General features: G+C 37.2%; 1 protein-coding gene across 1 annotated transcript in view; it reads left to right on the top strand.

Moving 5' to 3' along the window:
- The window catches only part of DARS1 (aspartyl-tRNA synthetase 1), a 36,812-nt gene that overhangs the window by 2,223 nt on the left and 9,200 nt on the right, over positions 1–25,389 (top strand). Inside the window, exons 3-7 of the mRNA XM_053981754.1 lie at positions 3,902–3,994; positions 8,962–9,064; positions 16,731–16,833; positions 18,103–18,183; positions 18,649–18,708. Of these exons, the coding sequence (XP_053837729.1) occupies positions 3,902–3,994; positions 8,962–9,064; positions 16,731–16,833; positions 18,103–18,183; positions 18,649–18,708 (440 nt within the window). The remainder of the gene's footprint in view (positions 1–3,901; positions 3,995–8,961; positions 9,065–16,730; positions 16,834–18,102; positions 18,184–18,648; positions 18,709–25,389) is intronic.

The following is a 25,389-nucleotide window of genomic DNA, read 5'->3' as shown; positions in this document are numbered from 1 at the left end:
ACAGTAAGATCATCTGTGATTAGGTGATTTTTTTTTTCTCCTTTGAGCTGATGCCCCTTTCGGAAGGGAAATGCAGAATGTAGGGAAGAGAAGCAGTCACAAGAGCACTCATAGTTTGAAAACAACTGAAGGGGAGCTTTTTATCAGGAATGTAAAGGGACAAGAAAATCAGCAGAGACTGCATTAGCCGTCATTGTTGAATACAATCCATTCTAGCTGCCAGAGCTAGAGCTAGGAGCTGGAGTTGAACCATGCTGGAAGCAGCCCAGCTCTGTGTTTCCTCTCCTGGATTCACATCCCAGAGCAAACAACTGTGGGGGGGACCCGAGATGGCAGATCAAGTCCTGCTGTCATGGACAAATGCCAACTGTTTCATATTCAAAAGAAACACTCAAAAGTACTGGGTAAAAAAGTATGTTGAGAAGGAAAATGGTGAAAGCTACAGGAAATTATATTAAAAAGACTGAGTGTCATATTTAGTTGTGTGGACTCCTTGACCTTTCATTCTTGTTTAAAAAAACTTCTCAGTGTGTGGACAATATTGAGTGAGTTTTCCATTTGGCTTAAAATGCAATCTACAGCACTCCTGCTGTTATGTAATTTTAGAAAGTGGTTATCCAGAACACCAAAAATTAGGTAACAATAAAGAACAAAATGTGTATAACAAAAAAGCTGAAGATCAGCCTAGTCCTTTCCTTGAGACTAATGCACTTTTATTTACAGATTCAGTAGCTTCTGCCAGGGAGAGCTCTTGCCAAAGGGTTTACAAGAGGGTGAGATATTACTTGTCATCAGTAGCTCCCCAAAGTGTTCCACTTGCCTTGGATGTCTTGGAGAAGCTGCTGCTGGGGACAGGGAGTGGTGGAGAAGCACAGATAGGCATGTTCCCATCTATCTGAAGTGTATTCATTTGGTTTCTGAAGTTTGTGTGAAGTCTCTGAAGTCTGCCTGCCATTTCTAAATCAGAGTAGCCCATGGTGGTACGAGGTGTGCAGCCCACACAGCATCTGGTGAGTAGAGCCAGCACAGCACAGCCCTGGCTGGCAGCTCAGAGGGGGCTGCAGGAGTGCTGCTGTTCTGCTTACTCCAGTTGCTGTACTGTCTTGGAATCACTGGCTGTACAGGGTACTCACACAGCTTACAGTGATCAGAACAAGTTGTTCTTCTTTTCCAAGGAGTAAGCTTATTGTCCTTTTGCCATACTGATAGATTCTTGTTCCTCTGCAGGCAAATCAAAACTTTTCTCAAGTTCACAACTTTGTTTCTCCACCTTGCTCCATTGAGCTCACACACATCTGTGCCTTCTTTCTTGCCCTACTTAAATCTTTCTTCTGCTTATGTTGGCTGCCCTGGCTATCTGATGTTCTTGCCTCCTGTCATGTCAGGTCTTTAAGTCCTTCCTGCATGCTTGAGACTATGATTGCTAGTAAAACTCCATTTTTGACCATTTCTTTTTTCTCCCCTCACACCCATAATCTCATATCCCCTCCCTGGTATCTGCTTTCATCTAATACTCCTTTTGATTTTCAGGTTTTTATGTCAAACTTGCATTCTCTTTTTGAAATTTTTCCAGTACCTTGAAGATGCTGGCACTACACAGAGACAGCACAAATATTGATCATAGAGTTCTAAATTCCATGATGCAGGATAAATTATCTTAGTAAACAGATTGATGTGACAGGCAGGGAATGGGGTCTGGAGGTGAAAAAGTATTGTTTTATGTATCCCACACAGCTTTTTGGACTTCTATCCTCTTCTCCCATGCTTAGAAGAGGTTGGAGTTCTAAGAGAAAAAGAAGGATATTTAGTATGTTGGAAAGAAGAGATTGGGCTATACATTAACGGAAAAAACTAGATCTGGGAAGTGTCAGTGGAGGGAAGCAAAGTGGCATAGTTGCTACATCCAGCTCATTGCAGTGGAGCACAGTGACAGGAACAGAGGCAATGGGCACAGTGAACATCAGGATTTTTTTTTTCCTGTGAAGGTGACCAGGGATTGGTCACAGGTGACAGGTTGCCCAGGAAGAGTTTCCCTTCTTGAGAATACTAAGAAACCACCAGAACATGATCTTGGACAGCTGGCTCTATGCCACCCTGCTTGTGCATGGTGTTGGGTGGGATGACTTCCAGAGACTTCTCCCAGCCTCAGGCATTCTGTGATTATGTAATCTACTGTTGGAAGAAAGGCCTTTATGTTGTCACCTTGTGGATATTGTTTACTACCCTTTTTATGAAAGGTGAAACAGTTTTTAATAATTAATACCATATAACAATTTTTGTGTTAAGTGTGTCTTTTTTACCCTTGGTGAAACATGAACTGTTAGGTATCCAAAAGACTTTAAAAAATATTTATCTAATGCAGATGGTTCCTGAAACACTAAGGTTCCATGAAAGGTGTAACACCTCCTTCTGTCTTTATGCTTCTGGAAAATGTTTTAACTTTGTAACAATACAGTCTCAAGTTGACTGCGGTAATTTTAACTGTCTGAATATCAAGCTCTTAGAAATACTGAAGGTTGTGGATTGTGATGGTTGAATGTTTCTATAGTACTACACACAGTTTGAATATCAGAAATTGCTGGCCAATGATGACATCTTTATTCCCATTTCTACCTTCCCCAGCAGACCCACTCACACATACACACTTTATGAATATATTTGAGTCAATTTCCTGTCATGTTTCTCTGTGCACTTCCATTCTGTTGTGGATTTGATATGTGTCTGTGAAGAAAGAACTGCATTGCCCTGACATAAGCTAATATAAGTTTTCGCTTCCCTAAAATCCCCAGTGCAGAATAACAGGCTTGCAGGGCAAGCTGTGACTGGTATTCAGAGACAGAAGGAAGGAGTCCAGAGCAGCAGATGGTAATCTGGAGCTGGCAAAAGTTGTTGGTTTTTTTCCAAAACTTTAGAAAAGTTCTGTCAGGAAAAGGCTACAGTGTAAGTGTCTTAGCAAATTTAATGTTATTTTGAAACGAGGGAGAAGTTTGTGAGGAAAGAATCATGCAAGGAATAGCAGCATGCACCCAGCATATTGCTAGTTCATGATGGTTGTAGAGAATTTTTAAAGTCCTGATTTATTTAAAAATATTTTCCTTGATAACTTTTTTTCCCCTTTGATATCCAAAATCTGTCCTTTCCAAGCCATGCATTCCTGTTGTTATCTAGCTTTGCAGCTACATTGGATTTGAAGGGTTCTTCAAAGGGTTCTGATCCAGTCTTGGCTCTGACAGTGATGGTAGTGCTTGATCAGGCTGTCAAAGAGATTTTCTTGAAATGGATGTTATCCATTTTATACAGTAATACTGACATTGCTCCAAAATACTGTCGTTTTAATAGAAATAAATATTTTAAAATTTATAGTCTAGATTTATTTGTGATTTCTTTCTGTTCTTTATTTTAAATAATAGTTATTTTACAGTTATATTCATCCTACTTACGTATGGTAGATACAGAGAGTAGTCATGTCCCCTCTGAGCCTTTGTTTTGCTGGGTTCAACACAGCAGCTTTGACCCTGCACAGTGCAGCAGGGCACACATCCCTTAGGCAGCAGAAATTCAGACTAATAAGAGCAGGTAGTACAGTGAAGTCCTATCAAAACCAGTTTAGTCATGCTGGGTTCTACCATCCGTGAACTACAGTGAGTCTTGCTGTTGGTAAAGTGCAGTTTGACCCTGCTGTGTAAGTCAGAAATGAACAATTTAAAGCTACTGCATCAAGTACAAGTCACTAAGAAAGGAAATGGGATTTTGTGTGTTTTCAGTAAGTCAGTTATGCCATTGATACAAAAACCAATGTTTTGGATTTATTATCAATTTTATCAATAGCAATGATAGAAAGTGCATTTGGAGTTTAAAGTGAAAAACTGTTTTAAGATGTGTGTTTTTTTCTGTAATTCAGATAGAGTTTTGGTTCGTGTAAAAGACTTGACAGTGGAGAAGGCTGATGAAGAGGTTTGGGTTCGTGGCAGAATTCACACCAGCAGAGCTAAAGGTGAGAGGCCTCCAGGGTTTTTCGTTTTGTTTCCTTGTTTCATTAGTACAACCTTATTGTTTATTTTGATTTCATGGCCTATTGCTTATGTCTTGCATTCAAGAAAACTTTGCCACCTGGTTACTCAGGGTTGCCTCAGTGTTACTTTGACTGGTTCTTTTCTGTTTTTCCACCTCTTTTTTCCCAAAAGGGAAAAGAAGATTTTGGTTTTAGCTGTGTGGAAATCACTTACGGTAATTAAAGTGATTTTTTTTACTGTATTGCTGAATAATATATGGACAGTTGTAAATAATAATAATTTTAAAATGTCATCATTCTCCTTATGGTGTTAATAGTTGTGAGGTAAAAAACTTCAAATCTTCTACAGTAAAACATACTTACATTATGAATGTATCCATTATCAGACAGGTCATATTTCTTCTGCTGCACATGTATATTTTCACCACACCTTTTCTTTGACAGGAAACAAAAATCTGATAAAATTTCAGAATTCTTATTTCGATTACCTGTATCTAATTATATCAATTTGGACTTCAAATAAGAAGCATCATCTTTCTTTAGCAAGACAAAAGGGAAGCCCTTCTGTAGTTCTCAGCAGTGTGGGCTGTCACCCTTGGCTGTCTGACAGCCATATTTCTTCCCTGGAATCAGAAGTTCCCTCTGGAGACCAGGTTGCCATATGCAAACTTCAATAGGCTTTGGCCTTTGCAGTTGACATCACATGCTGACAACTGTTGTGCTGGTTTCAGTTATGTTTGGCAGCTCTGTAGATATAAATAACTTGTCTTTCCAAGAATTGAAAAAAAAAAAAAAAAGCATGAAGAAATTATCTTCACAAACGAAACTTAACAGTAGTCTTAAAATTTGGAATGATGCAAATTAGGGGTGAGAATCCAGTACAGAATATCATCAAAGATACCAGATTGATTTCTCTTTTTGAGCATTTTCTTAAAACATGTCTATCTTAATGAGTGTCTATGCTGCAGTTGGTTAAAATAATGAACTGCATTAAAATATATACATATGGTCCACATTTTAATTTGTATTAGAATCTTGTAAACTTAAGGAGTCCTCTGTGATTTCCTCAGTAATTTTGTAATGTAAAACTCTCATTAATTAAAGAAATTGTCAGCTTCAAAAGCTGTGAAAGCCTTGGTCATTACATCATGAAGTTGTTCAGACAGAAGACACTCCATCTGATTTAAATGTTACTGTTGATACTATCACTATATAAATTAGAGTATCCTTAAGGGGTTTTTTTTTTTTTTTTTTTTGGCAATTATAGGAAGAGGTCAGGCTATTAACAGAATTCAGGATATTAGAAGCAGGTAGCTATGCAGAAAGCATATGAAAAGCAATGTAAAGTTCTGTGGTTGTTAACTGCTCCCTGTAATGCATTGATATTTGGGATCTTATATACATTGATGTCAAACACTGTAACATCTCTGTAACAAGACAATATGAACTTGAAAGAAGCTGTTGTAATCCTTCACTTCTGTTTTTGATGTTTTGAATGCTTATTTTCAAAACTCTTTTAACACAGCCTGAAGAATGAAAGCAAAAGGAATTGATCATGGGCATGAATGATCTGAATTTATTGATAGCGTCTCTTGTTTCCTCTTGGTCTGACAACACAGAACAATTCTGACATTCAGGGAGTGCTGCTAGGGAATGCTATATGCTTGTTTACTTAAGCTTTGGGGAAAGAATCTTACAAGAAAAGCAAATGTTTAAGAGTAAAAAGTAATATTAGCCTTTCCCACACACAGCATGGCACTATTCCTACCACTGTGGAAAGGAAAGCCTTGCAGGAAACAGGAAAATCATTCACAAAAACAAGCTTTAGTTTTTCTCAGAAACTTGAATTTGACTCCTAAATAACCAATGTAGCCTTTATTTAACCCTGTCTGGTTCTGACCAATAAACCAAGCAAAATTAATGGGAACAACTGCAGATTCCAGCTGTCTCCTATAGCAAGTCACTCATAAAGTCTGATGAAAATTAACTGAAGGATGTGTAAAGAATGGGGTGTTGGGAATTTCTGTGGGTTGTGCTAAAATTGAAGTGCACAGGGCCCTGTGGTTTGTATCATAGATTGGATAAATGTTATTTCTGGCCTTATTTTAAAGCCAGCCTAATCTACTGATCATGTTTATCATTGAAAAGCCCTTGGGAAGTGGGTCTGGGTTTGGCCAGGCAGCTGGGGCTTGTGCAGAATGTTAGACCTGAAATAGATTTTGGGTTATGTATCCAAAGGTCTATGAAACATCTAAAAATAAGAATTCCACCAAAATCAATTTAAATATTGGGTCCAATTTTATAATAAACCATGTAGAATCTTCTCTTTGCTGGCAAATTTATGTAACCATCATTTAATTTATATAACCAACATTTTTTTACCCTTCATACACATTACTTCCTTATATCCTTTTCTTTCATAAGGTCTTGTGTGATGTGGTACTTTCATCCAACACAGATGGTGGATTACTGGTTGGTTGATGTGCTTCTTTTTGGTGGAATTCTCTTACTTGTTCAGTGCCTGAACATTCTATGCATTTTACTGTGTCAGATGTTTTTAACCAAATTTCTTTTGAAACTTTTGTCTTTTAAGCATTCTTGTGGGACATGGTATTGTTTTTTTTAATAGGAACTTAGAGTAGTTTACTGTTGAAAGTGAGTAAATTTGGTGCTATACTTCTCACCAAAACACCACAAAAGTATTTTGAAACACATAGAGAAGATCCTGTTGTCCAAATTTTTTCTTACTCAGATGCTTCCTTTTTTGCATCTCTTGATCTGGAAAGGCTTCTAAGCATGAGCTAGATTTGATTATGGCTGGTCTTTCTGATACTTTATTTTGAATGCCTTCAGCTCTCAGGAAAAGTTCTCTTCCCTCTTTTAATCTTTGTGGCTGGGATATTTTAACCAGTCCTGTGAGTGAGGTCCGTTTGATCGCTTATCTTCTGTGTGATTAGAAATGGTTGCGTTCTGCAAAACATCCTCTTCCTTCATGGAAACAGCTACTGTTACTCATGGCAAAGACATTTGAGTCCTTTTATAATGCAGATATTAATCAGACTTCCAGTGTTTGGGATTAAGTCCAACTGCCAGACTTTTGGATGAGGATCTGAGCAAGCTGGTCTTGGTGAAGATGTCCCTGCTTGTTGCAGGGGATTGGACTGGATGGCCCTTAAAGGTCTCTTCCAACCCAAACTATTCTGTGACAGCAGGTTGTTTCATTATTTCCCTGTCTTATAGTTGAGTTACATTCTAGCTGTCTTCAGCTGTGCACTTTTTGTTTGAACACCTCATACACCAATGCTGAAACTTTGATCATATTTTGCTAAATTGTTTGTTACTAAAATCATGGAGACAAATACTGTCTCCTAGGAAATACTATATCCAGCCACACTGTAAGAAACACTGAGATGTCAAAGATGTGAGATATGACTCCCTTATCTAAAGAAACTCATCATATTGTACTTTCTTTGATGACTTGCTGGATCTGAAACAGCCTGTATTTTCCTAATTTAAATCTGTTATTTGATGTTTGCTTGCAAGAAATATGTGCATCTGAACCATATTAGTTATTGCAGCCTCTGGGAACAGAAATAATTGTACTCTGTTTTCTGAAAATACATAATTAATCTTGTTGCATTTTTGTTGTAGGACAAGATTAGTTATTTTCAATACATATAATTAATATTTAATACTATTTTGTACTAGTTTTGTATGTTTGCTTTTATTTCCATGAGATCGTGTGTCAATGGTTCTGCATTTATTTTCTGATACTCTTGAATTATCTGTAGCTATGTGTCAGGAATGGTAATCTGCACAATTACAAATGAAAACTGGAACTGGTTTTTTAGTGTCAGCTTTCATGTTAGGTATGTGTTGCTTTGTTGATTTAGAGTTTAAGTCAGCAACAATGGGGAAGTAGCTGTCTATAACAAAGCTTCTGGCTTCTTCTATTCTCAGCATTTCAATGGAAATGTTATGACATTCTGAGTCAGAACTTGGGGTTAAAGTGATTGGTGCCTTTATCAGATACTGGTACACCAGTGAAATGTTTGTTGTTAATTTCTCTCTAGGTAGAAGCATTTAAAATCACCATATTTCCTTAAAACTAAGTTAAGGAATAAATGATTATTAGAGATGTGAGAAGAAGTATGAAATGATATTTTTTTTGTAACTGTCAGCTAAACAGATTAGAAAGATCTTTGTTGACTTGGAAATAGCCATTTTAAAAGTCAACGAAATGCTCTATGTTCTTTGTACATTATTATTAATTCCTATTAACTTCTTTTTCCCTAATCTGTTCATGAATAAATTGCTCTTACAGGAATTTTTAATTGGGTCTTTTAGGTTCTTGTCATTCACTAGACTCAATACTCCTTTTTTTCCCCTTCATTCTGAATGTGTGGTGTATTATAGAGTGAACATTGTTGGTTTAGTCCTTGTGGTGCAAAATCAAGCCCAGTTCTCTCAGAGCAGCATTGTAAACTCTACAGCTTTGATTTGAGAAGATAAGAAAAAACTTCTTTAAAAATAGTTTAGACTTGAAGCACTTGTGAGCAAAGAAACAAGGAAAAGTATGATGTATTTCTTGCAGTTGAAGGAAAAGTTACTTTAAAAGTTAGGATTTGTTGTTTTTCTTTTGTCTAAATATTCTTTATCTTGGAAGGCTTACTGTTATTTTAGAAAATGACCATTGAAATGTTCACAGATGTAAGGCACAATTATTTAATTTATCTCAATGTTTGTGTGTGTTTGTGTGTGTGTGTGTACATGCACAGCTGAGGAGTTTGAAGCAGCTTTTTGGAGGGAGGGCAGCAATGAATGAGAGAAAGAGATGCACAGTCTTAAAAGCTCAGTTTATATTTAAGTAGTAAGGAATTTTTTCTCATTCACAAAGACCTCGAGTAACTTGTCCTTAATACACCTGTGTTGTTTCCCTTTGTATTCAGGGAAGCAGTGTTTCTTGGTCCTGCGTCAGCAGCAGTTTAATATCCAGGCTCTTGTGGCTGTGGGACAGCATGCAAGCAAGCAGATGGTAAAGTTTGCTGCCAAGTAAGTAAGCAATTATATCCTGTTGTCAGAGTAAACAATGGTGGGAACCAGGACTCCCAGGGGTTGGGACCATTTTCACACATTAACATCAATGCTTCGTTTGTTTTAAAATGTAGTTATTTAAATTGTCAGCTCTCTATTGCGTTGAATACATTATACTGACAAAAGATAAAACAGAGAACAGGCTTGAAATTCATTCTGAACTGCTGAAGCAGCATTCTCTCGCCATAGACAACCTACATTTTCTTCCAGGCTGGCTCACAAAAAGTCTGGCAAGCTGAGCTTAGTGGGACACTTCATTTGGTATGTGGTGGTGCTGTGTGTCTGCACATGTTCAGCGTTTTTCTTCTACCAGACATGCAGTGTAGTAATACATTTTATACTTAGAACTGATGTGAAGAAGTCCTATATTGCAAGTGGCTTACTTAATTGAAGAAATTAAAAGTAGCTTCTGTGCACTGGGTTAATCTTATCTACAGCTTATTTTTGGCACTAAAATCTTAATAAAAAAAAAAATTGGCGAGGTAATAGTTAGATTTGCCAGTTGAAAAAATGTTTGTTGCAGCAATTTGAATTCAGATATTTGGTTTGTTTTGTTCCTAAAGATAAAAAAAATTACCTTTCCCTTCTCTTTGCCTCAAGATTTTGCTTTCAGGTTGTCCTGTAATAAATATGCTTGTGTGACAAACGTGCTTTATAGTAGAGCTTTAATCATGTCTATCTACTTGTTCACAAATAGAAATGTGGATCAATTCTGTGCAGTTTATTCGGTGCAGAATATGTTTAGCATGTGGCACTTGAGTTGCTTCTGTGGAGTTCTTGGCACTACTCTCATGCCTGGGAAGGGAGCCCCCACTAATTAGCTGCAAAAGTGCTACAGCCTTCAACCTTCAATATGTCAGGGAGGGGAAAGATTCATTATAGTAGAGACTTCCAGAAGCCAAGTTAAGAAGGTTGGGATAATGCTTCTGCTGATGGGGTTCAAGGCAAGAGGAAAACAGAACCAGCAGTGTTTGTTTGGTGGTGCTCAGTGCTGGCAGTGCCAGTGTGAAACATGCTGTTCACAGGTGTTTATGAGCCAAAGTGAAGTGTTCTGTTTCTTCATGAAATGATTTGTTCCCTCCAGTGCTTGGAATCTCTGAAAAGAATTAAGTGTATAATGTACTTGTTCCCTAATTCGTCTCCCTCAAAACTCTCAACAGTCTGCCTGTACTCCCTCGAGAAACTTGTGCTACAGAACAGTGGAACAACTCTTAAGAGTTGTGATGCATGCTCTTACTATTCTCCAGTTCTCTCCAGTATCTCTCTTTTTCAGTTTTCTTTGTGGTTCTTCCGTCCACAGCTGAATTTCTTACACTTCATGATTGGTAGATCTTTGTGATTAGGAGCTCGTGAGAGGGAAGCTGTCTTTACTTAATTTTTCCATATGCTGACTGCTACTTATAAACCTTCTGTGATGGTTTTTTGTGATTCACTGACCTTTTCTTACTCAATTAGTTTTCTGCCAGATTAGTGATTTAAATTAGGTGATGGAGGTCCAGAGCTAACAAGGAATGGTAAACGGTGGAAGAGGAAGAGGGTATGTGGAAACAGTAGAGGCTAAATCTTCTTTGTCTTCTGGCAGCAGTGAGCTATTCAGTCAGGCAGAACCTCATCCTTAGGTTCTTCCCAACTCCCTGTCATCTTCCCTCTTGATGAGACAGACTTGAGTTCCTCAGAGTAGCCAGACTGATGATGTTTGTACTGTGTTTTGACTTTTCCTTCTGCTCCTTTTTTGGCATAGCATTTGCTAGCCAAATCCTGGTACTTCAGCCTCACTTACTTTGTAGCATTCATGTTTCCCTTATTTGTGCTTCTGAATGATTACATGCTCATCATCATGTTCTCTGAGTGGTGTAACTCTGTTACAGCCTTCTGGATCTTCTTTTGGGGGTTTGCTTTTGGTTTTTTTAACACCATTAGTGCAGTCATTTCCACAGGATTCCTTCTCACCAGCAAACCTATTTTATTAATATCCTGCCATGCTCTCACTTTTTCCAGTGTTTCATCTCCTACAATTCTGTCTGCTGCTGGCACTGCAGCTGCCTCAGAGGCTGCTGCTGTTCCCTGCCTGGTGAGTGCACATGGGGTCACTGTGTCAGCAGCACCTGAAACAGATCCTCAGTACGTGCCTGTCCTCAGTCACTGCCCTGCTGCCTTTCACCTGCTCTGGAGTGATCCCATTATTTCTAGCAGATGAGGCTGGGCTTAGATGTCTAAAAATAACTATCCTGTTTCCCTGCCTTTCTCAGTGTCTTTTTTTATCATCTCATTTCCTACATGTTAAATAAGGAAATACACATTTATTGAAGAAAACATTTAACACATTTACGCATTTAACAACTTTGTTGGAAATAGTTTGTAAAATTCTGGGTCTTGAATTTTTAATTTTAGTTGATTAAATAATGAGCATTTTTGGTACAAATTTTCATAAATTATAAACAAACCCGTTCCTCTTTTAGATATTGGCACATGGAAACCAAGAACTTTCATAATGTTCTGTGGTCAGCAACATTTATACAGTAATTACCACAATCATCATTAGAATGTGAGTTTTTAGTGCAAGATACTTTATAGTGGTTCAACTCAGATTTACAAAGAAATTTCTGTGAGTTTAACCATGGAAAGTTTAAGTTGAACTTCCAAAACAAACATAACACAGAGGCAGTTGAGATCATGGATTGGCAGCTGTGGAATTGTTCTTCTGCGTTTTATCAGAAAAAACAGTTCAGCCTGGTCCTGCAAGGGGTGCTGCATGAGAGAAACAGTTAATTGTCCCTTTTAGGCAGCAGAGGTACCCGTTAGTAATTTATCTTAGTAATTCATCAACCTGCTTTTTTCCATCAAGCTGGGGTGTGGCTGGTTTTGGTTTTCTTTCTCCTTTTCTATCTCAGCATTGAGCCTTTCCCGCCACCCCTCTGCCAGAGCCACGTGAGCTGATAGAGCAGTTGAGAGAGGTGCTTAACAGATTCTAATTTAGCTGCTCAAAAAATTTGCCCATGCACAGGAAGTAACTTGATGGCTCTTTGTAGTAGACTGGAGAGTAAAAAGGCAGAAGGGAGATTAAAATGGAGCAGGGGGGAATGGTTAACTTGTATGAAAATAATTCACAGTGTAGATATGTAAGTTCTTTAGCTAGATAAATTGGTAGTACCAGGAAGACTGAGGGATATTGCAGAATGTTTTCTTTATCCATTTCTGTTTAAATTTTATATCAGAAGATTGGAAGAAAATGTCAAATTGCAGCTAAGTTTGTTGGTGACACAAAAATTGGACTGGTAAATAGGGACTCAGGAGTGTGTAGTAACCAGGATTCATTTAGAATAATCACTTCTATGCTCTTCAGTGTGAATTTGTACCTTTGTGATTGTTTGGTCAGATTTTGTGGGTGTTCAGGATTAATAAATAGAAGAATGCAGAGAGAAATGTGAGATTGTGATAGATAACTGACTTGACAGGAGCCCATGCAGTTCTCTGACTTCTAGAAAATAGCATTAATGTAATATGTGCTTGGTTTTAGGCAATTCTGGAATATTTTGTCCACTTTTGTTGTCTTTGTATCTGAATACATGTCAGATTGGAAAAGGTTGATGGTGAAGTTGAAAGAAGAAATGATACATGGTCAGGCAAATCTGCTTTCTATGAGACTAAAGAAAACTCTGTTCTATCCTGGAGAAATTAGTGGGTGATTTAAATCCCAGTCCGGTGGTGCTGTGCAAGGTTTTCTGCCAGCGGGGAGTTCTTTACATTGCAGATACAAAGGTATGACAGGATGCAATGAACAGAGGATGAAATTAGGGGAATTTAGAAAGGAAATAAAGTGTAGGTTTTTTTAGTGAAAATTACTAAAAATTAGTTGTGAACTTTGTTACTTAAAATCTTTAAAAGCAGATTGGCCTCTTTTTTTCCCCAGAAGATATCCAGGTTCAACCAAGTGTTAGAATGTTGGCATAGGAAACCAATCTTTACGTTTTTAGAATGAAGAGAATAAGATCAGGTGTTTACCTGGCATTTTTGTATACAATGTCAGATATAATCCTTCATGCATACTAACTATATTTGTGCAGACAGGATTACAGTTGCTCTTGTTGAATACAAAATGTTTATACTCTTAACTACTTAAAAAATACACTAATTTTTTGAAAGTAAATAGTTGCCTTCTTTTTCACTGGCATTCAGATAAAGGATCATTATGTATTAAGACAACTATTTAATATTTTTCATTTAATAATTTATTCATATAATTTGTGCAGTCTGCTTACAGAAAGGTGATGAAGAAAAAACAACAAAATGCCAGAATAAATACAGATGTTATAGAAGAAGTAAGCATTTTCTATTTAAAATCTGTAAATAACCAAGTTTCTTCCTATTCTTTGGGCTTTTGACCAAGAAAGTGTTGATTGTCATTCAGTTTGGGAGGCCAGCATAGGGTTCAGCTTGCAACACAAAGCTGTTGATGAAAGATGTTGTTATAAAGACTGCAAGAATGCAATCCTGTGGTTAAAAGAGAAAGTCTTGGCTAATAGACATGCAGCTAATTAAGAGGGACATAAGGCATCTAGTGGACACTTTAGAAATTATAATCTTAATTTTTTTGAACATTACAAAATAGTTTTCTGTACAGAGATTTTTTTTATTGTTGGACTTCATGAGTCTATATACTTAAATAGTTTCTTTTTGGATTAAACAATGGAAAGAGGTCATCTGTCTCTTCTTAATGCCTTATGCATTCTACTTTAGTTTGTAGTCCCTGGTAATATTAATTACATGTGTAAATGTTGTTGTCCTTCATGGAAATTGTGGTACTGTGGCATGTTTTTCTGCTACTTGTTCACTTTTGTTGGTGTTTGGGGGTTTTTTGTTACCCAGGGGAATTTTATAAAAATTACCTAGATGACTTATTCCTGCTGCTGTGGAGAATGCTTTGCTGTAGTTACTGGCATTTTATTAGAACATCTTGTTCCTTGTTGTAACTTGAACTGAAAATGCCATTTCAGTAACATCCTTGGAATTACCTGTTGGGATCAAAGCAGCACCTTCCAGGTTTCTGTAGTCTATGTTTGATGCAGTGTTATGGACTTTAGACACTTGCAGCTCTAGGTCTTGCTTAGCGTGGTTCAAACAGAACTCAAAACACAAGCTTTTATTTCCATACTGGATTAAATGTGGAGTTTAAATGAGGAAAAGCACATTTTTAAATTATCAAATGAAATTTGGAGGAGATGATGGATGTTTATAAATACAAAGATGGTCACATGCAGTAGAACCCTTCCTATTGCTTTTGTGTGCCCAGGCAATTACTTGAATATTTGGTTACAGGGACCTACACAGTTAGGAACTCAGTTGAAATGCATCTTAAAATCATGGCATGTGTAATGACTAAGAAATGCTACAGTTTTAAATATGTTCCAGATCAAAAAACATGTTTTAATTGCAACTCCTGTGTAAAAATGGAGTGAAAGCTCAATTTATCCTATGTGCAGAGCTATAGTTATGCAAGTTTGCAAAGCAACATTGCAGTTACAGTGATGCAAAAGTCAGTTTCTTCCTATATTTTTAACCTGATACCATTTTGCATGTCTTGAATTCCTTGCACGTTCTGATCAGAGCTCTGTACAGACTTCACTAACAGTTCTCATCCATGGGATCACCAATCTAATTATGAATCCTTACAGCATATTTATATTTAACTATTATTCTTTTCACAGCACAGAGAATTTCCTTCAGTAAGTTTAAAACATTATTTGCTGTTATTACCAAGAAGGCTTTTATTCAGCAGATTAGAAACTGGTATTTTCAGTGAAGACAGTGCTATTCATGTCATTAGTGGTGTTTTCTGGACATTTGCCAAAAGGTTGACATGGAAAAGGAAACAGGAAAAACAGAAAACTTTTTAGGGAAAAAAGTTCACATAAGAGTAAAACTTTAATTCTTTTAAACATTCACGCACTCAAAAAGCAAAGGAAATTTATAGTTACACTTAATATTGGCTTAGCATCTATTCTCATAGATAATCATGCTCTCTTGCATCCAAAGCACTGTATTGGTTCCACAGTCTGTGTAAGGAGTTTCAAACAGAATCATTTGTAATGGAAAGTACTTGGAAGCGCTTGGTGTCATTTCAATTATCCTTTCTCATATTTGTTGCCTCTGCTAAACTAATGGAGATGGAGGCTCACCCATAACTAAATGGATTCTTATTTGAAGCCTGCTCTCAGCCTCTGCTTTGTACAAATGTAGCTGTGATTTGAGCAGCTGTAGCTCTTCTAAAGTGTAAATGTACCAGAAGAACACGCTGTTCATTAATTTAATGCAGTACATGGAATTACCTGATGGTTAAGCATGTCAAGCATATGAAGCACCCTTGTCTGTATTAACTTTAGAGCAGCTAATAAGTTCTATCACCTGAAAGTAAAAAAGTGTAACTTAAAAAAGTGTAATCAGCTAAAATACTCAAATTTGGCTTTTTATTTTTTAGTTAATTGGAATATACTTATAGTGCCACTGTTAGGTTTTGAGAATTTGATTCTTGAATTTTCCAGTTACTTTAGTATCATCAGATTTTCCAAGATTTTTATTCAAAGTAAAAAAAAGTGCCAGCCTTGCAAAGTTGAGGGTTGTTAATGGCTCTTTGCTTTGCTGCTTTTAGCAGTGGCCAGCTTGTCTGATGACATCCTCACTCACCTCTTGTTGTTTGCAGTTAAATTGTGGGGCCTGATACTTTCCTGCTGTCTAAGGGCATAGGTGGTCAAGTGATGTACATAAAATGCTTTTCAGCTTTCTCATGAAGGACTCACAAGTGAAAAATTAATTGGAACATTAGTTTTCCTAAAAAGGAAAGGAATATTTTTAGCTATTTGGACTCTTGTAAGCTAACAGAGAGACAGAGTGAAAATGTATTTCCAGTGAGGGTAAGATTATCTGTAGAAAATTGCTGGTTTAAACTCCAATACCTTAAATACGTAAATAAAAACTGCTCATACAAATTCTTTTCTCACCTCTGACTCTTGAGGCTTTTGTTATTGTTTGCTTATAGCACACATACTTTATATCATATCTTTGGAAGACTTTCAGTATGGTGTGTGGTGTTCCAATGTACTATTAGTGACTGTTAGTGGGAGCAGTTAGGATGTCCCCTGTCACAGAGAAATTACTTTGGAGCATGTTGCATCTGTCAGTCACAAGTCATGTAGTTTAAACAAGCTGAACTAGTTTTGATTTTCCCCTTCAGTCCTAGGACTTCCCTTCAGTTTGTTGTTCTGCTGGTGAAGACACATCTTGCAGATAATTGCATCAGCTGACACATGGAAGAGTGTATGTGGCCTAGAAAAAGAGCTCTGCCACTTGTCAGTTTATATATAAACAACACATAGAGAATGGGTGAGCACTGAGCTCAATCATAATTCTTTTCCTCTGAAGTCTTCCATCCCAGTTTGAATTCATTGTGGCTGGGGATATTTCAGCAAACTCCTTTATTAATAAGTAATTAGATATAAAAGTAACTTCAGATCCTTGAATCTGTTCTGTTGTTCAGCAGTCCATACAGTGCATGAATGGTGCTCAGTGCTGAGGCTGCTGCAGTGTGCAGTGGAACTTACTGAGCCTTCTGTTCTCTCTTTATTGCCAGCATCACCAAAGAGAGCATTGTGGACATCGAAGGCGTTGTGAGGAAAGCACATCAGAAAATCGGAGGGTGTACTCAGCAAGACGTCGAGCTTCACGTTCAAAGGGTAAATTTTTGAGCAAATGGAGCACTGGTTAATTGTTTGATAGATTATCTGTTGAGACTGTCTGTCTGCCTACATACATAAACTTTGTCAGTAAGGAATCCCACGTCAGAGAAATAAACTGCTTTAAACTACAAATTTCAGTGTTTTATATGTAAAAATTAAACACTTCTGGTTTTAAGATACTTGGAGTTTATATTTCCCTGGTTTTAATCTGCAATTTGAATTACAGTATCAAGTGAAATAAAGTATCTCGCTAGAACAGTTTGGCTAGAAATGCTTGTAATTCAAGTTTTTGATTCTTAACTGCAGTAGGTACTAGAATAAAAAGTCTGCTTCTTTTTAAGTGCAAGTCAGAAGTTTCTTCTTTATCGGAGTTACAATCTTCCCCTCAGTACAATGGACTGGAATACATAATTCTCACAGAAATAAACTCTCAGTGGCTTAACAGTATGGAAACTTTTGAAATCTAAAGTTCCTGGAGTTTGTGCTGTAGGGCTGGAGGAAGTGTAACTTTATAATTTGTTTAAATAGAAAGCATATTTAAACCTTTATGTAATATCCTTTTCTTCTAAAGGTTTTTAACTAAACTGTATTCCTACAATACAGCTGAAACCCAGTCGCCTCAGCACTGGAGCACAATGGCTATTATAGAAGTGAGGTAAATCTTAGCTAACAGCACTAGGGAAAATCTGCAGATTTTGAAGAAACATGATTTAATATGTGTGCAGATTATCCTATGCTTGATTTCTCTGAAAGAACATCAAATTCACTGCTCCTCTAGGAGCAATACTAGACCATAAGGCACAGCAAGGTGGTTTTCATTCTCTGATTGTATTTTAGTTATCTCATAAATTTTTGAATCTGAAATAGCTCTTTCAGCTGTATTCAGATGATAAGTAAATGATACATTAACAAGGAGGAGAACGGGATGATCTTGCTGGAATCAGAAACTAAAACTCAGTGAAATCTGGTATATTTAGAGCTGGCATTCAAAAGGCTTGTCCTTCAGGCTGTATGAACTTGCTCAATTTGGTACTTCCCAGAAGAAAAAAAGATGCTTCAAATCTTTCAAAGGGAAAGCAAGAACTAAGCACTTCAGTATTGTCATGAGAATGCACAATGTATCTCAAGTACTGGAATAAAATCACAGTCTGAGAGCCAGTAGCCTATGCAAACACTGTTTCAAGTCTCTGCTAGAAATATCCTTTTGTAAATGACACCTCCTTTTGAGCAGAGCCTCATGCTATTTCTGTTCTCTCTCAATTTCAGATCTATGTGATCAGTTCAGCTGAACCCAGGCTGCCCTTACAGCTGGATGATGCTGTTCGACCAGAGGTGGAAGGAGAGGAGGTGAAAACTTTGCATCCTCAAATGCTTTTTTTTGTCTTTGTAGCTGAACAAAAGCACAAAAGCCAAGCAACTTCCTTAATGCGGTGGTTCTGGGGGTTTGTTAGGTTTGCATTTGACTTCCTTTGTGCTATCCAGAACTGTGTTCAACATCTCTGTAGCTTTGATGTCTGTTGAACTGCAGTCAAACCAGAGGCTTTCCAATCTTGTGTGTGTATCTGTTGCATCCTCATAGTTGGGTTCTGCCTGTGACCTCTGGGAGAAGTTACACCTTGAACTTTTCTATGCTGCCAGTTTGCTCTGTGTTCTTTCTAGAATGATCTAGATGTTCAGCTGAACATAGAAATAACCCTTTGCTTTTAGCCAGAAGGGTTTTTTTCTCCATTGATTTTGATTTTTTGAAGTTTTGGTTTTGTTTATTTTTTGGATGTGTGTGTATTCACTATGTGCTTCTGTGCAACTGTTTAGGATGGAAGAGCTACTGTAAACCAAGATACAAGACTGGACAACAGAATCATTGATCTAAGGGTAAGGAACATGCAGTGCTGCAGGCTTGCCTGCAAGTGTTTATTCTTCATGTTTCTAATCCACAAAGCAATAAAAGTCATAGATTTGATGGAACTGTATTGCTGGCCAGAAGAAAAACAAACAATATGTTTTTGTGGTTTTGTGTGGTATCGTAAAAGCACAGGATTCTTGAATCCTAAATGTTTGCCTTTACTGACATTAATTAAAGAACATATATTGGTAGTTCAAAGGTAAACGTTGATGATTTAACATGTGACTGTGTACATCTGGGCTTTTTAGCTGCAAAAGTTAAAGGTGACTGAATAGGGACAATTTAGAGACAATATTTTTTCTCAGAAGTAGTTTTTGTTATCCAAAACCCGTAAAGAGTTTGGTTTTGAAGTATAAGGTGGAAGTTCTGAGTATTAACAGGTATTCAGATGCTGTAATGCATGCCTTGCCAGAGAAATTGTACCAGGCCATGATACCAATCTCATTCTCTTTGTTGTTTCCACAGCATTCATGTATTTTCCTTTTTTTTCCTGAAACACCTTTCTTTATCCAGGTCATATATACCCAACCTTCTGTAAATTCATAGACCTCCCAAATATTTACCATTTCTAATTAGCAGCAAAATACTCTCTACTAAATTACTTACAGAACTTGGATTTGTTTTTATGAAACAGCAGCTAACACTTAAGTGTGTAACTAAGCATTACTGACTTGAGGCATCTTGGCCTTTTTCTAGGCTTTTTACCCATTTTAGGCTCTCCACAATAAAATTGTAATCAACACTGAATGAAGACTGTGCTTAGCACATTTTTTGATACCTAGTACTGTCTTCAGGGTTCTCAGATAATGGCAGTTTCTCAGTAAATCAATCTTTGCACCTGAGAAATGAAACAAAAAAGTCATTTACTTGAAAATTTGGAAAAGTTCTGGCACTGAGAGACTTACTGCTTTTCATCATCTGATCTCCTTATTTTAGCAACTAAAACTACTTGTGTCAATAGTTTTACTTGTACCAAAGTTAATTGCTTTTCACTTGACCTTATATACAATACTGAGTAACTTCAGTCTGTGGTTACTTTTCAGTTTCTCATCATATTGATCTCTTAATCTGTCTTAAATTAAGCCTTTAATGAAAAGAATTCTATACTAATGTCTGAAAGTGAAAATAATTTGAGAGATCATCAGCTTATGGTAGTGCTAAGACAGTGTACTGAATTGAAGGGGAGCAATCTGGGATGCTTGAACTGCAGGTTTTACTTGAACATCTGGTGATGAATAAAAATAACCAACAGCACTCCAGAGAAACTTAAGAAAATCCATTATATTGAAGAAACACCTGTAGAATAAATTGAAAGGAGCCATGAGGCCCAAAGAGAACAGAGAAATTATACAAAGGGAAATAACATTTAAAAATACTGGGGGAAAATGGCTTGGTGGTATCCTTGGCTGTAATGCAGGTGAGGGCATCTGCAGAGCAAAGCCTAAGAAGGTAAATAGTAATGGAAAAAGAAGGAAGACTCATGCCAGAATAAACACAAGAGATGGAAGGGAAAGGGCTAGACTAAAGTTCTGCCCCTGTACACATCCAGTAGTTCAGCATGACCATCCCAATACTTCTGAAATACCTTTGTCAGTACAGCAGTAGGGCTTTAGTTGTCCGTATTCTGCCTGGAGGGTGCAACTGCTGACCTAAGTGGATGTTGCTGTAACCTCTTCTATGTCCCAACCTCTGTTGGGACACCTTTTCTTCAGCAATGTCTGGCACGTTGTTTTGAGCTCTGAACCTTAACTCTGTGTTAAGAAGCTGTGTTAAGCTGTTTTTTTCCTTAGCTCCAGCAGCTGCTGCAGTGTGGTGCTAAGCAGCTGTTTCATGCTGAACAGCAATTCAGGTTAGCTTTTCACAGAATTGGTGGCAGGATGGAATGCCAGATCTCAGTACTGCAGTGTCTATGTCTCATCCTCTACATGCACCTGTGGTTGGGTATGATCTGGCCACAGCTTGCCCATGATTAGGCTTGGGTATCTGTCTTGCCTTCCTCTTCTGCACAGGAAAAAGGTTTCTGTCTCAGACTGTGTAAGATTTCTGTGTGTCTTTTCTGTTACCTTTCATTATGTGTTTCAGAACAAAAATATGTTATTTTAACCTGTTTTTTTAAAGACTGTGCTGAATAAGTAGAAAAGATATTTAATGAAGAAAGGGGAAATTTTAGTGGGAACACATGCATATATATATATATATATATTTATGTGCATCCTAAACACTGTATGTAGTGGAATCACAAGAGTAGGAATACAAAGAAATCCAGAAAGTAGTAATTGATTTTCAGTGATTTGGTTCCATAGATTGGAGCTACTGGAGTACAAATGGGGCTTCAAAGAGCCTTTAGTGTTTCAAATGCACTGCATAAGTAGGCATGTCCTAAGGAGGGTTGCAAACATGATGTGTTATCTGAAACCATTGTTCCACAGCTGTTCCTTCTAGGAAAACAATATCATTGGCAACAGGGAAAAATTTTAACAGAATAGTTCTAATGGAGATGCTGTGATGGTCTGTTCCTACAAGTGTGGGAGGAAGTCCAGCCACAGATAAATGTATCATCTAGTTCTGGTTTCCTCAGTGCCCCAGTTTTTTAAGGAAGACAGAAATCACTGAACATCAAAAATAGGGATGCTGTTATTTTGAGAATGATTTACCAAGCTAAATGCATAGATCTTGGTTAGGCTCAGACTAAAAAAAGTCGTTTGTATGCAACTAAAATTATTTTTGTCCATTAAACACAGTATTTAAAGCAGTTAAATAATTAGCTAATTTTAAATAGTGATTAACAAAGGAGTTAACTGGATAGGGCCAAGTCATGATGAAGGGGAGCTGGGAAACTCAAGTTATTACATGAATGAAAAAGACTGGATTTCTGAAAATAACATCACTCCATCCAGCTATAATGTATACCAAGAAAGGTTTGATTATGATGTAATACAAGGAGTGAAATTAATAATAAGGAAATTACATTAATGGAGATGAAAGATGCAAAGTATGTTGCAAAGATTGCAAGACTTCCACTGTTGTGTACATGTGGAAATAGACTGAGTATTGCAGTGAGTTATTAATTATCTTGCATTTTGTTTGCTGACAAAGATCTCTCAAAAGTGTCTCATAGTTTAATTCCTGTAAGGCTGGGGTGGGAAGTACTTAAATGCCAAGATGCCAAACTACTGCTGTAGTTGTTATTGTGAGGTATGGGGAGAAAAATTGTGATTAGTTAGGGCTAAGGCATTTTGAAAATAATTTCCAAAGAATGATTACTGGAGAAGAATGAACCTGTTCCTGATGGGTTAACTCATAAAATACAGATCACACCATTGGAGTAGAAAAGTTGGGGTTTTAGAGAAAAGAGAGCTGGTAAGAAGAAAGAAAAGTCCTGGTATGGACTAGGTTTTCTTTCACATAACCACAGGTGACTGTGAGGAAACCACTCTTGACCTAAGTATCTATTTTTCACAATGGCTTAATGAAAGTCAAACCACTTGATCATAGAGATATTTGATTTACCATTCACTTACCACAACAGGTTAAAAAGGGCAAAGTAGAGAGAGCACTGACTCTGTTTTTAAATCTTTACTTTTCTGCTGTTCTTAAGTTTCACTGAAGTATTTGGTGGTGCGTAGATGTCCCATGTCTGTAAAAAGACCTGCAGAGGCTGTATTTCATGAAGTTCTATGATACTTGAAAAGTAATGAAGAAAAGACCAGTGAAACACTTGTTCTTGTAGTTTGCTTCTTAAAAATACCAATTCAGGTTCCTCCAGTTTTACATTGTTAAAAAAAAAAAAAGAAGAAAAGACCAGTGAAAGAAACACTAATTCTTGGGTTTTACTTCTCAGTTTGTCTTTGGAAAAGTCTGAAGAAAGAAACAATACAGATTCACCCAGGTTTACAATGGACCTCACTGATGTCCTTGCTTTGGTTTATTTTTCGTGTTCAGCAGCACTTAAATCTCAACAGTACCTGTGCCTTTTTGCAGTCCTGTTGCTACAGTTGTGTCTGCTATGGCCCAGCACACTTAGATCAAAGCAAAGCCTTTTTAGGGTCAGTATTACCCTGTTTATATTGCTCAGGGAAGAGCATTAACATTAAACTGTGTCTTTAGTAGTTTATGGGTGTCAGACTGTGTTATGTGATAATCCAGCTGTACACTGATCTTAATGCACTTTTTTCCCAAATGCTCGATTACTTCAAGTTTGATTTCATTGTATTGGATTCAATTTCCTCATTGCAAAAGCTGTGTTTTTCCTGACTGAATCTAAGCTATAATGAACAAGCAAATGTACAGTTCATTTTCTTGTGGGCAGTGATTTGGCAGTGTGTACATACACAGTCCCAGTCATTTAGACAACAAACTCCATGTTCATATATTCTTGCACTATGAGTAATATGAAATTTGAATAAAAGTTGACTTCAGTCACCTTGGGGTTAAAAAAAAAGGTTGTTTAAGATAAATTCTGTTTCCTAGCAAAACCTTCATTTGTCCTATATATAGTGGAGGAATTGCAAAATTAGTTATATTATTTTAAATAATGTATATTACTTAAAAGAATATAGATTACATTATTTAGCTAACTATGTATTTATGGTTGTTCCTCATTGAAGATAGGTAGCTACAACAGGCAAACAGAAAAGCAAAAATGAGGGGAGGGCAGAATAAATTCTGCAGCTGATGTGAGAGTAACAAGAAAGTTCACAACTTCTCATGTCTGTGCGTGGGTCTCGCCTCTGAGATACGATCATGCTGCTGTGAACTGACCTCAGTTCCACTAAAAAACATTTGGCAGCACATGTGGCTGTTGTTCTGACACTGCAACTTGTGCCAAATGAAAAGTGATCATTGTTTTTATAAGCTTACAGTGCTCAGTTTTATCATTAATGTTTTCCTTCATGGCATCTGAATAATAAATGCACAGGTGAGGTTATAACTGAAACTCATACCTCAGCATTGTTCCCTAAACTTTTCTTCTGCTGTCTGTGTCAAAGGTTACACATTATTGAAAATAATGAGTTTTTCTGTAAAATTGACTTTGCAGACCAAGTTAAAACATTAACACTGTTAACTGCAACAGCATTTAATTGTCATAAATTTGTTTCTGTTTCTGATTAATTCTTGAAATAATATTGACTATCTTTGCCATAGTCTCAGATAAGATAGTTGGTCAATATGTATGTGGAAGGGTTCCTATTGGAGTAAACACTATACAAGAAGAATGCCATGGCAAAATCTTACTTGAAGGCAAAGGTAAAAATCAATTAATTTTGACAGCTGTCTCTGTCTTTAGTTTGCTAAGTACCTAGTTAGTTAGTTTCCTAGTTTGTGTACCTAAGTGTGGAAGCTCAAATTGTGACTGTGTTACTTACCATTGTACAAACCTTGCTATATATACCAGCATCCCAGTTACTGAATTATTTTTTTCAAATGAATTTGTTCTCTTTGTGTTCTGAACATCACACCAGTGCAAGGAATGTTACTAAATCAGAGAAGTTTTTTCTCCATTTTTAAAATACTTGGAAATTATAGTGGCACATAAAACTTCTGAGGTCATTGATTTGACTCCACTGCAAATTGTCAGATGCAGTTCTTTAGGAGCTTATCTCAGATGTCTTGTGAGTCTGTTTAGTTCTTACAAGGAGGCTGCAGTATCACAAATTCCCAACAGTTATCCATGTTGGCAGTCTCTGAATAAATGGACACTGAAACTCAGCCACCTTTGGTGAAAGAAGAGTGGTCCTGTCAGATCTAATTTGAGGTATGGAGAACTGCTGCTTGTTCTTGGTCTGCAGTTAAATAAAAGCTTCAGTGTCCAGTTCTGTGAATTTGGCTGCTTTCATGAATGCTGTTTCTAAGCTTAACTTACCATGGCTTAGGAAGACAGATTCCTTGTCCTGCATCCTCACAAAGTACAGGAGGAGTTACCTTACTGGACAGCTGTGTTGGGTATTGGCTGGCTCTGTTTCTGTGCACAGTTTTAGGTCAGATCATGTAATTGCTTTCAGACTGGGTTTAGCAACCAGTTTTCTTTTTTTCCTGGGGCTGTTTGACTTACTACTGCATTCTCACCTGCTCTGGCATGAAAATGCTGTTGGTTCACACCAAGGGTAGAAGAGGCATTGTTTCTATCCTGCTTTATGTTAATGTTACGCATCTTCTCTTTTAGCAATTTTAGATGGGTCTAGTTCATCAAAAACTTTATTGGAAAACTCAAATGTGACTTAAAGTTGTCAACTCTTTCACCTTTCAAGTAGGATATGGTTAAGAAGAAAAAATCCCTTTGAATCATCCTGGTACTTGGATGTAACACTGCCAAATTATGCCCATAACTCAGGCAGAGTCTTACCATATATCTTGTTCTGGGAGATCAGTGTGAAAAAGATGAAAAACTTTTAGGGTACTTTTGTAACTGTTGCTCAAAACCTCATTTCCTTAATTTTGAATGTTTGAGTAGTGGCTGTGGTCTATCAGACGTGTGGTTTGTCAGACAGTGAGAACTGCTATTACTTACTAGTCTCAACCACTTAACCCGCCTGAAATATTTCAGTGGTCAGGTAAAACAGCAAATAACTCCAAACAGCTACAGATGTGCAGTATTATTGCAGTTTTCTCTTTGGGTCTCTTGGTAAAGGGATGGCTTTATCTTGCAGAGA

The sequence above is a fragment of the Vidua macroura genome, chromosome 7 (genome assembly GCF_024509145.1).
Source record: "Vidua macroura isolate BioBank_ID:100142 chromosome 7, ASM2450914v1, whole genome shotgun sequence".
Lineage (NCBI taxonomy): Eukaryota > Metazoa > Chordata > Aves > Passeriformes > Viduidae > Vidua > Vidua macroura.
Note: the sequence above shows the minus strand (reverse complement) of the source record. Positions and strands in the feature narration are given on the sequence as shown.